General features: G+C 41.0%; 1 protein-coding gene and 1 non-coding gene across 2 annotated transcripts; one reads left to right on the forward strand and one right to left on the reverse strand.

Annotated features, from left to right (window-relative positions):
- LOC8081881 (UPF0496 protein 1) lies at positions 319–4,729 on the reverse strand. Its single transcript, XM_002468284.2, has 2 exons — positions 2,711–4,729; positions 319–720 (listed from the first exon to the last, which is right to left on the reverse strand). Exon 1 carries the CDS (start codon positions 3,875–3,877, stop codon positions 2,732–2,734), a length of 1,146 nt encoding a protein of 381 aa, XP_002468329.1. The 5' UTR covers positions 3,878–4,729; the 3' UTR covers positions 319–720; positions 2,711–2,731.
- Positions 12,446–12,517, forward strand: TRNAT-CGU. Its single transcript has one exon. It is a non-coding gene; the product is annotated as a tRNA-Thr (tRNA).

Genomic DNA, 13,042 nt, shown 5'->3' on the forward strand with positions numbered 1-13,042 from the left:
TGGAAACTAAACAAGGCCATAGCAGACTTAGGCCTTGTTTATTTCCGAAAAGTTTTTTTGTTTTTGATACTGTAGCACTTTCGTTTTTATTTGACAAACATTATCCAATTATGGAGTAATTAGGCTTAAAAGATTCATCATGTGATTTACAAATAAACTGTGCAATTAGTTTTTATTTTCGTCTATATTTAGTGCTCTATGCATGTGCCGCAAGATTCGATGTGATGTAGAATTTTGAAAAGTTTTTAAATTTCAGTGTGAACTAAACAAGGCCTTACCACAAGTCCACAACCACAAACAATCTTGGATCACGATGGATATTACAGCAACAGTACCAAGCCCTTCATTCAGAGGGTGCACGAGTATCTCCATCTTAATTCCAGACCCGGTAGAAACAGGCGCACAGTACTCCCAGTGCCAAACACACAGCAATTATCCACCGAGACATACAGGGATATATATAAGTAAACACCCTTAGCAGATTTAACTGATAAGCTAAAAAATAAATAACCGAGCATAAAAAGAATGGTAACCAGAAAAAGGACAACCATTCCGGTGGCCTTAACCATAAATAGTAGAGATTTGGATAGTGGACAGTTATATAAATTCTTCTTGACATAAGTCCACGAGCATTATGTGTTGCTTTAGGACAATGGCCACTTTGTTTGCTTGCTCATCTCAGCAAACGACTCTTTCGTGCACATCGCTATCACTGAATCCCTGCAAAACCATGGAAAAATGATGAGTTCAAAGCTCTTCTTATGGATCAATGATTTCACAAGAAAATATACAGTTAAGACTGGACAAAGGTGGTGCAAAATTTTGGCACTTATCCAATAGCCTTGTGCAAGATTTCAAGCCGTTTCAAATAAACTTTAGCACTTCTGATCCACGTATGGGATATTAGATCGAAGGAACAGCCAATTCCATGCAGCCATATATGGAGGTAAGCGAACATGGACGTTGAGCTCATTTGGCTATCAAAAGAAGAGAACGAACTCATTGCTCATCCCACTATGACATCCAGTTGACCACTGTGCAACATGGTTAATTTCTATGAGAACTGCAGAGCAATTTTTAGAACTGTAGTTATTCACAATTATTACTATGCTGAAAATGGGGGTTATATTGTCAAAAAAATTTAACAGAACATGAAATAGTTTGTAATCTTTCATTTGGACATGACATCTCAAGCAACGCATGATGTATTTTCGTCATGGGAGTACTGAAATTGGTCGACTTTGTTTTTGGCCACGCTAGTCTAACATCAGAAGTCTTTCACTATCAAAGTATCAATACTGAACAAATTTAACCATATAGTTGGGTTCAAAGGTGGTTTAGTATTTTCTAGCACCAACAGACATATTATATTTTTACAAAAAATGGTACTGGTTTCAAAATTTTCTGATTTAAAATACATTAGTTATGTTTTTTTAGAAAATACACCGATTTTTATTATTCTTGGAAAAAATACAAAACCACCTTTGAAACCAACTAGATAGCCAAATTTGTTCGGGATTGATACTTTGATGGTGAAAGACTTCTGATGTTAGAGTTGCATGGCCAAAATAAAACTTGAGCAATAGTTCGATGCAAAAAGATGGACTTCTCCCTTAGGAAACAAAATAGAAATACATATTGTGCCATTTAATGGAATGAATACAAATAATAAGAGCATTCTCTTAAAAAACAAGTATACAGGTGAAATGCGAGAAACTAGAGTTTAGTTGATCCAAATCTGTGGGCAAAATGTGTAAAAAGTGCAAATAGTTCATGAACATAAAAAACTTGTATTCAATAAAAAGGAAAAGTTCAGAAGATAAATTGCTAATATTTTAATGCCTTTTAGGATCATAGAATCCTTTTCTTTATGGAAATAGGAGGGGCTTGTTTACACCCCAACTATTTTATATTACTTCAACAAAAATTTATGTACAAAAATGAAGAAAGAAAATAAAACATATATCACTGGAAGCTATCTACCCATTCACTAATTTGGGGAAGTATTTATTCTCAATTTGAATTTGGCAGCAGCCAGAGTCGGGGTTGCATTGTTGAGATATAGTCAATACAGGTTGGATGATAGAGGATCTTACTAACTGTTATGCATTAAAGAAAGAAAAAAGGTCAATACTGAGATGTTCTCTTGTACAATCAAACATTTGAATTAAAAATGTCGCTTCACTTAGAAGCACAGATGACTTGAAGAAACAACAGAGACAACATCTACACGTCTGGAACACGGCAACAACCACGAAGCCTAGATAAGGACATTTTGTTTTTCTTTGTCAAGGGACTCCAGAAATTTGGACATTTCAATACTTCAAGAAAAGTGGAAGTTAAGTTCAATAGCACGACTGTTAAGTGCTAAGTCAGAGGACCTCTGTGGATCACGATCATGACTCATATATTGCGTCTACTACTAGCAGTAGAGTTTTGTAATATGTTTATTTATAGCTAGAATTGAATTACTCATGAAAACAGAACAGGTGAGGGAAAATTGCAGTAACGACAACAATAATCTTGAACAGTACCAAGGGGGAAAAAAGAGATAATCAAAGTATGAAAGTAGTAAAGTACAGATACCATGAATCAAATGGATAACGAAATCGATTTGACTCATTCACAATTTCCTAAAGGTGCATCTCTTATGTACATTCCATCACAACATTATCAAGAGTACATGGCTTATATGTTAAGACATCCATACCTTACATGTCCCCTTATTTTTTCAGTTTGGTTGTCGGATGATCCTTTGCAGCACGACAGTTCTTGCTCGACGGATATCTCGGCTACACCGGTCTGCTTGCTCCCCAAGATCTTCGACGCTCTTCATGAAGTTTTCCAGCTTCTTCTTAATCTCCTCCACCCCAAATTTCACCGCCTCCTCATCCCGCTCTGCAAACTCTACGCAGTCTACCATTGAGCTGACCTCCGCCTCCACCCGGTTAATGAGGACTCTGATACTGTCCAAATCCTTGATGGCAATGAATGTGCCAACCTGCATTGTGCTCACCACCTCCTTCTGTCCTCGGAGCGCGTCCTGGTACCCTTTCAGCAACGAATCGATCCATTTCCCCATAGATCCCAGCGGGACTGCAGCAGCCGCGGCCAATGCCGCAGCGACAGGCGGTGCAGCGATGGCCGCGGCAACCACGGAGCAGATGAGCACGGCCGCGAACGTGGTCGCGAAGATGATGCTTGACACCCGGCGCCACGCCTTGATGGTCTTGATCTTCCTGTCGAGCCGGTGCTTGCGCTGCTGCAGCTTCTCCAGCATGGCCAGCTGCTGCCGGTAAACGGCCTGGAAGGCGGCGAAGAACTCGTCCGTGAAGGGGTCCCCGGCCGCCTTGAACTGGCGCAGCTCGTGCAGCGTGCGCGCGTACCGGGCGGAGGGAGCGGCGTCGCTGTTTTGCTCGTCGTCGAAGCGCTGGAGCGCGACGTGGAGGAGGAGCTGGGAGTCGCGGGCGCGCTTGAGGCACTTGTCGAGTGCGGTGCAGAAGTCGAGGGTCTGGAGGCTGCTCTCGAAGTAGTCCTCGACGAGGTCGAACAGCTCGGCGCTCTTCCAGATGTCCTTCTTGCAGTCGAGGATGACGCGCACCACCTCCTGGTTCATGTCGAGGAGGCAGCCGGTGACCTCGCGGAGCGAGTCCAGCGACATCGACCGCACCTCGACGCCCACCGCCAGCGTCGAGATGGCGCGGCTGGTGCGCCGCTGCAGCGTCGTGTCGAACGTGCGCAGCTCCGGGTCCGACCGGCACGCTGCCTCGTACGAGCTCAGTTCTTCCGCCGGCGCCGCCGCCTCGGGCGGCAGCGCCGACTCCGAGTGCCCCGGGCGCCTGTTGCTGCTGCCGCCGCTGCTGCTGCTGTTCCCCATTGCCGGAAGCAAAGGCGACACACTCAAATCAGGACCCAGAAAGAAAGTGTTTTTCCCCCTTTGGAAGGATGAAATCAAGAAACGATGAATCAAGAGGCGCTTTGGCAACTAGGTCGGATCAAACCAGCGAGCATTGGCGGAACCCACAAATGCTAGCGAACCGAATCAAAAGAGAAATTCCGACAGCTGCTGAAATTGAAGGAGTGGATTTGGCGGAACAAGCGAACGCCGCGAGCTTTATCTCAGGGATCCAAGGCGCGTTGCGTCAGACCAAGCGCGAGGTTTCGGGGAAGCAAGAAGAATGGATGCAATGCAGTGGCGAGGGGCCGGGAGGAGGGGGGATGGATTTGTGGTGCGGTGCCTGTGCGGGGATGACGTCAGGCGAGGAGGCGGAGGAGGGGTGATGTGGGGATGTCTTGTACGCATGACGAAGGAGAAGAGGCGGGGTTGGCAATGGCCATCGCCGGAAGCAACCCGATCGATGCTTGTCACTCCATCGCTAGGCCTAGGCGCGTGTGTGGATGTGGTGTGCACTGCTGCGGTGTGTGTAGGAACTCAGCAATTGCGCGTGTTTCTGCTGCCACTTTCGCCAGTTCCCCTTCCTCCCCTCGAGGTCGGCGGAGGCTCAAGCTGCCTGGGTGGGTGGTGAGAGAGGATATTGCTGCCTGGGAGAAGCAAAGCAAGCAGCTACGTAGCAGCGAGGGGAGGGAAGGGGAGGGAAGCAGAGAGTGTGCGCGTGTTTGTTTGGCATGGCGCCTTGTCGGGCTCACAACAAAAGGCACAAACAGCGGCAAATGCTAATCGGCACATCGGGGAAGAATTTGGCAATTTGCAAACCAAATTTCTGTTACGGAATCTTGTGCTTTTCCGGTGAGCTTCTGGTCAAGTTTCGTGACATGATGTGAGCTCGTACTCTTTTTGTGATGGAACCTCTGAGCTGAAACTGATGAGTGATGAGTGGAGTGTCTGAATTCTTCTGGCCAGATGTACGCCTACCCGGTCCAAGATCGTCAGTTCCACCAATTAGCCGCCCATATGGCTAATCACAAAACGTGCGAGGTGAGATCAGCAGTAAGAGTAACTTACACTGATCCAACTCATAAATAGTTATATATACACTCCACACATCTATATATCCGGAGGAAATCCTGTGGCCAAAGGCATCCATGTATTGATCACTCGATCCTCTATGCTATCCCAGACTTTTTGCACGCATCAGCCGAAATGTGGCCGTTATTTCTTTTCAGTTTTCTTTGTGTGATAGCCAAGTCTCAAAAACCTTTTTATCCATTTCCCCATTGTGAAGCTTTGGCAGCATCATATCATGGCACAGTAAGACACACCAGTCGTGCATGGCCATTGGTATTAAGTCTGAAGCTGTGATTAGGAAGAAAGCGTAATGTTTCCAGAGGGAATGGCAACAGGATTAAGCGAGACCGGGTTTGACGAGTGTGAACGGCCTGTTTAGTTCGTGGAGAAAAAAAAATTCGCGACACTGTAGCATTTTCGTTTGTTTGTGGTAATTATTGTCCAACGACTAACTAGGCTCAAAAGATTCGTCTCGTTAATTTTGACCAAACTGTGCAATTAGTTTTTATTTTCGTCTACATTTAATACTATATGCATACGTCTAAATATTCGATGTGACGAAAATTTTTGAAAAAAAATTGGTTTTTGGTGGAAGTAAACAAGGCCTGAAGCGCCCAAGCGGACACGCAGAAAGACAAAAAGCAGAGAAAGAAAGCCGGCCCAGGCCGGAGTGACTACCACGTGGTTTCCCAAGAATCTTCTGAGGTCCGTCGCGCTTGCGAGGACGGCAGACATGACTGCGTTTCCTGCCCCGGCATACGTGGCTGACATGCGGGCCCATGTTTGGGCTTGGTCACATGATAGTTGACTCGTTCCAAAGCGTGGTCACTAGTCACTAGAGTACAGTACTTCGGGAACAGGCAACCACACTACTTTTAAGTGACATTTTAGAATATACTCCAAGAGTAGTCCAATTCAAAGCTATGAGAAGAAAATCTAACATCCAATCAATATCTAATAATGACATGCAATGCCTAATCCAAATCCACCCAAGATAATCTATCAATATCAAAAGTTTGCTATTTAAAGTTGGAATATGGGATCCCTTAGAACATCATGTTCTGACCATGATTTTCCTTTTGCAAAATTGTTTAAAAATTGCGAAGATGGTAGAATTTACCTAGAGTAAAGGCCTATTTGATACACATGGCTACTATTTGAGGCTAAAAAGTAGCCAAAATTAGTTGGACTTAGAGCATCTTCAACAGCTTTGTAAATCCACTTTTGTATTCTTATTTTTTTAATAAAATCACAAAAAGATGTCTCCAACAGCTTGGTAAACTTGGTTTATAAATTCCCAAAGTGCGTATATCCGGCTCCCGCGCGCGTAAGTCTACGCGCGCGGCGTGGCTTGCTATCGCCCGAAATTCTTCGATGTCGCCTCCTGTCCCGCGCTCGAGCCTCCCTTCCCGCGCGCGCCAAGGCCCACAGGTCCATCTCCCGCGATAAAACTCTCCTACTCCGCGACTCCCCACTTCCGGATTCTGTGTCTCGTAGTTGCAGTGCACCCAGTCGTGCGCGTATATTCACGGAAAGATGCCCGTTTACTTGCTGGAATCTTCAAGATGGCCACATGCAGCGTCGTCACGGAAAGATGCCCACAGGTCCGGAATGTTTTGCTGGCCAGGGGTTCATGTTGATCTGCTGTTCATATGTTATTCTCTGTAATATTGATCTGGTGTTGATATGTTTTTCTCCGACAAATATTTTGTGAGCCTATATTTTCAAATTTTATCAAGTTAATATAACAAGTTGTTGGAGATGCATCTTATTTCCACTTGCTAAACAAAATACCAAGTTGCTATTACACTAGATATACCAAGTGAATTTTACAAAGCTGTTGAAGATGCTCTTAGTCATCTAAATGGCGAGCATCTCCAACAGTTTGGTAAATGATTTTTCATTCATAATCTTTTTAGTAACGAGAAAAAAACCGTCTCCAACAGTTTGGCATCCCATTTTCTCATCTTTTTTAATTTGGTATATTTTCCTGTCTAGAGCGTAAATATACGCGCAGACTCTGTGTCTGGCATTGGTCTTTCTTCTCATGCTTAGCGGGCTCTTGTTCGCTTAGAGGGCCTCTTCGTTTTGTTAGCGGATTTTTGAGTTTTTGGAAATGAAATTTGCCAAACTGTTGGAGATGAGATCTTTTTTTCCTCTCTATATTATTTTGGGAGTTGGCTAACAACAAGATTTAGAAAACAAAATTTGGTAAACAGTTGGAGATGCTCTAACAACTAGACACTTTAACTAAAAATTAGTCTAACTATTAGCACTCCTATTTGGATGCACTAGAGCTAATTTAAGTTAATTCTTAGCTAGCTAGCTAGCAATAATCTTGTATCCTCACGGACCTTAAAAGTTAATACTCTAACTTCTCAAAAGTCAATTAGTTTTAACTTTATGGTGCATACTAAGCATTATAATATTAATTTTTAAATTATTTTTTATAATAAATTTATTTAGAGATATAAATGTTGCTAATATTTTCTATAAATCTAGTCTAATACTCTAACTTAAGTTTGACCCGTATAAAACCCAAAGCGACACATTTTGGAACAGCACGAGTAGGCGCTAGTTGGCAACGGTACTACACTTAAACGTGTAATCTCAAGCCCGTACTACAAAAATTTCCACAAAAGTGTCAAAATTGTTCTAAATGATTAAGGACCTGCTCCGCTTAAAATTTTTCTGTTTCAAATTACACTATAGATATACCTACATTATATTTATTTATTTATTCTAAATAATTACACATCTCTACTATTATGAAAATAATCGAGAGTGACCTCGATCTAAATCTTGATCTAAATTACTGAACGCTACCATCATGTAAAATAACCTATAGTAACCCCTAATCTTTATATATATTACCCATGTATGCTATTAAAGAAACACTAAGACAGACGGCAGCTATTATTTACAGCAGCTGTGGCTGCTACGGCTGCTGCCCATATCCCTCACAAATTCCTATGCTATCACTGGCCCCTAAATATGCATCCATGTTTTAAATAGCGAGCTAAGGCTAAGGTGTTTAATGTTTTATAAACTGTAGTTAGCGTACTTTAGCGGCAAAATTGTGCATGAACACAAATAACGGCACAAATTTTTTCAAGCTATTTCGGACTATAGCGGTAAAAATAGCGGGCTATTTTTTTCCATGATATGCATATTAAATTACCCACCTGCATTATTATTTGAAATGAACTAAGGTGATCCTTAGATTGTCTACTTATAAAAAATACTTCTAAATTACACTCAATTCTTTCATTGTTAAGATAGAAGGAACTAGATGGTTGAACGAGTGGGGTGAATAACATGTAAAAAATTCTCTACAAACTCATAAACACTAGAGCGAAGTGATTAGTAAAAAGACAATCCGTAATAGTAACTACTTTACCTAGCTCTAGTCCATCCAATAAACCTTATATACAAGTAAAGAAGCAAATGAATTTTAACTAAAGCATTTCGCCACACACAAGAGCTACTAACTAAACGAGGTTACTCTAGCTAGCTAAATCAGCGAGCAACACTAGACTAGCTATACTCTACTACTAAAGCTACAACTAATTAGAGAGCTACTACTAACAAGCAACTACCATACAAGCAATATACATGTGAATGTAAATACACAAGTGTGGAGATCAGTACCGAGCCAGGCAAGAGAGATAACATAATCAATTTTACTATATATCTACATCTAAATGTAGTGCATATCTCTCTCACAAAAAAAATGTAGTGTGTGTGTATACCCCCTCTCCGTCTCTCATGATCAACATAGTAGATAAATATAGAAAAACAAATAGACACAAGATAGGGAGACTATTCTTTATTTCTCTGAATATCGATGATTACAACATATATAGAGCTCCCACGTATATGTAGTCCTGCCAAGGCCTAAGAGTTTTGGTAAGAGCCTACATACAAACGGACTAGGATTAGAATTCCATATTCTCCTTTTCTTCTAAGATTAAGTCTGTATGTTTTACAACACTCCCCCTTGGGCAATTACCACGATATGCACATGCCTCATCAAAAACTCTATCCGAAAATCCAATGGGAAAAACGGTTCTTGGAGAAAAGAGTACATCGCATTCGTTAATTGCATTGCACATGTTGTCTCATTAAAAACCTTGTGTGAGAAACCTTCAAGTAAAAACTCACATAGGAAAAAAGAGTACAACATTTAACCTTCATGGTCATATATTCTTCAGGATATTCTATTCTTCATGAATAGATATTTATCTTCATGATCTATGCATAAACTTCAATGTTTTAGCAAATATGATCTACTATATCTTTATAATTCTTAGTGGTTTACCTTCAAGGTAGATTCAATAAAAATATGCTCCCCCTCATAATGCCAAATTTTGAACTTTATTATTCAAATCACACTATTCACAAATATATGCTTAATTAATGGTATGTTGTACCACAATACTATATCTTTCAAAAGTTGGCTCATAATTCTTCTATGACTTATATGGGTATAAACAAGAGCAATATGCTTCATGTATAAATGACCACTTATTAGTTGTGCAAAACAAATAAAAATTATCTTCATGGTAATAAATCCTTTTAGAGGATTATGAGGTAAATAACTTACAACATTTATTATCTTCTAGATAGTGCATCAAACTTATAATTCTGGTTTATTATATTTTAAATTATATATTCTAGAAATTTCTGGGATTTTGATTATACCACTAAACAATAAATCCAGTCTTGCATTTGGTATTTAGGGGATAATTCAATTACCAAAATCACTAGTATTCTTATACCTTCTATGGTATTTAGAGGATATCAAAACTTTATTGCTAGCTTTACAATATACACTTTCTGAGTGTTTGTATGATATCTTCATGATATTTATAATTCCTCATTATATTTCTTCTCGGGTCTACATTCACTTCAGGGATTAATGGTGCTTGTTAGAATCGACTGGTAAATCCTTCATGGATTAAATCCTTCAAGGATGTTCTTATCCTTAGCGAATAATCTCTCTCTTCTATGAGATATATTCTCTACTACATGAGAGATTATTATGTGATATATATAATAGAATAGTGATATTTACTACAAGGTCATTTAATGACTCTTTTCCTTCTAGGATATGTTCTTCTTAAGACTTCAATATTCATACAGGAATATATATTCTACTTTAGAGATTAGTATGAGAATACTTTTTATATGTTGCGATATATATATATATATATATATATATATATATATATATATATATATATATATATATATATATATATATATATATATATATATTGAAAACCTGAGATTATAAGTCAATTTAGTTTTTTTTATACATAGTTATACTCCTCCTAAGTACATGTTATGTATAGATATATTATAAAAACTATGTATCTAGAAAAGACAAAGCAACTTATAATTTAGAAGAGAGAGTAGGTAGAAAAACTAAAAACTACCTGCACCGTTTGAACAGAGGAAGTAATAAGATTCTTGTGACCAACCAACGAACTGACTGAACTCGGTAGCATGTGAACCGACTACCTAGGAGTCTAGGACACGACGACACGCCGATTGCCGGGTCATGCGGTCACGTACGGGGCATGCTCCATTCAGACTCCCACACATAACGATTGCATGGATCCCGCCGGCTTGCTGATTGTGCTTGCTTCGCGTGTTGACCCTGCAGACTGCACACAACTCAACTCATCAGCAGCTAGCAACGTACAGTACTCCAGTTTCACATGTATAGTCACATCGATCGTTGTCCCACGCCCTACGTACGTACGTACGTACCAAGGTTGAGAAATTAACAAACCATCCAGGCAATCGTACGTCCTGGCCTGGAATTGGAGACAAGAGGGCTTTGCCTTTTGCGAGCGCTCTCGATCGGTCTCGGACTCTCGGTGTGCCAGTTTGGGCGAACACGCTCGCTTAACGGTTTCCCCTTGCTTGCCTTGCCCATAGACCTGCAGGCACCAGGCAGGTTACTTGGCTTGCATTGCATTGCATCCCCACAGATCGACACCCCCGCCCACGCCTGTTACTGTGCGAGGTGCGAGCTAGCCCAGGCCTGGTGCCCTGGTAGCTGCACTTTAAAAAAAAAAATTTAAAAAAAAAGCCCAGATGATGAGACATAGGATCCAGTGAGCTCGAATTCATGCATGTTTGCGCTGTGTCTGTCCATCAGGCACGGGCCCGGCTCCTGGGTGTTGAACTGTTGATGAGGTCCACGAGAGCAGCCGGTCTGGTTGCCTACGTTCGCAACCGAGACTCTTGATACATATATATGTGGTCAGCTCTTGCCGATCGTTATTAACAGTTTTTTTTTACTGAAAATCAACATCTTCGTGCTGTCGTCTCGTTCCGTTCCGTTCCGTTCAATGAAGTATATCGAACCAAAAGCACGACCTGATCGTGACATGCCACACGGCATTTTTCGCAAACACGACACGGGATCGAACGAGCAGGGATCCAGGACAAAATGCAGCACCCAACCACGTCCCATGCTGCTCCAACATTCCCCTCGTGCCCGGAACTGTAGCCTTTACAAAAACGCAACGGATCGCCGACGCTCCAACAGTTAGGCTGTCCAAGTCGTAGAGAGGTTCTTGCCGCCTGGGGGCAAATTATACTGCCGAGGGCAAAAAAATCATGTGCGCTACGCAAGTGTATGCACTGCAGCCACAGTTACTTTCACCCTACCTTCTGTAAAAACAGTATCATTCTTACTACCGAAAAGTCAAATATTTTTAATTTTGATCAAATATATAAAAGAAAATATTGATACTTATGATGTATAATTAGTATTATTAAATAAATCACTAATAAACACATTTAGAGCTATAAACTTTGCTAATAATTTTTAAACCTAGTCAAACTTTAAAAGCATATGTATGAGCGTTATACTCCTCCAGTTCTAGATTATAAGTCGCTTTAACTTTTTTTAGTTCATCCATGTTGGTATGTATGTAGACATATTATTATATCAAGATGTATAGTAAAAAAGATATCCCTAAAAAGTTAAAGCGACTTATACTTTGGAACGGATGGAGTAACCACTAAGAAAACTTTTTTGGATGTTGATGTAGATAAGGCCAAGTAATTTGGTATGCTCCATGAGGGGCTCTATGAATCGCACAACCAAGCACTCTCCCGCAGAACCGTTTCACAAACAAAGCTCCAAAAAATATACCAAGGAAGAACTCGAAAAAGGAGCTTCACTTGGCTCCCTCTTGCTTGTGTGTGGCTCAACTCGCGGTACATGAAAACCAGCACGACGGCATGAGATGGGGTGGGGCGGAGGCAGGGCGAGACAAGAGTGGCACGAGCAAGGAGGCAACACTAGTACTAGTTGTGGTGGAAGAGGTGTGTGTGCATAGGGTGGGGAGAGAAGAGAAATAATTAAGGGAGAGAAAAAAGAAATCTGTTCAATATTTTAGGACATTTCATATGATATTTTATAAGTAAACTTCTCTACCACAAGCAGCAACATTGGCCTTCGTAGCATAGTGGTAGTGCGTTCGCTTCGTAAGCGAAAGGTCGCGAGTTCGATCCTCGCCGAGGGCTGTACCTAACCTTATTACGTTTTGAATGTATTTTTGTGTCGTCAAAGCAAGGCTTGAAGTTCTACTATGTTAGAATTTTTACGTAACAAATATATATTTATACGCTCTACAGTTTCTCGTGTTCGAGAGTGCTTGCAGTTTAAGCAGTTCGACAAAGACGCGAGTGGAAACAATCCTCATAAAAGTTTGCTCGGTTAATCCCCTCCAAAACGGATCAGAGGGATCTTAATTTGCAAGGGATTAAATCACCTTCAATCCTCCTCAAATCTTTATCAAACCATAGAAATGTAAAATCATAATGCCATGCCAGAATAACTAAATAGTTACTTCCTCTGTCCCGTCCCATACGTTTAAGAACATCTAAGAATATCTCACCAAACATAAAACATAATTACTTCCTCTGTCCTGTACGTTTAAGAACATCTCACCGAAACTAAGGCTGAAGCTAAAATACCAAAACAGCTTGCCTTGGTGCTTGGTGCTGGAAGGGATAAGCATCTGCCACCGCTAGATTGTTTTCATGTTT

This window comes from Sorghum bicolor, chromosome 1 (assembly GCF_000003195.3).
Source record: "Sorghum bicolor cultivar BTx623 chromosome 1, Sorghum_bicolor_NCBIv3, whole genome shotgun sequence".
In the NCBI taxonomy this organism is placed as follows: Eukaryota; Viridiplantae; Streptophyta; class Magnoliopsida; order Poales; family Poaceae; genus Sorghum; species Sorghum bicolor.

Excerpts from the sequence above, each read along its gene's own strand:
- LOC8081881 (XM_002468284.2), bottom strand. The coding sequence starts at position 3,877 with ATGGGGAACAGCAGCAGCAGCGGCGGCAGCAGCAACAGGCGCCCGGGG.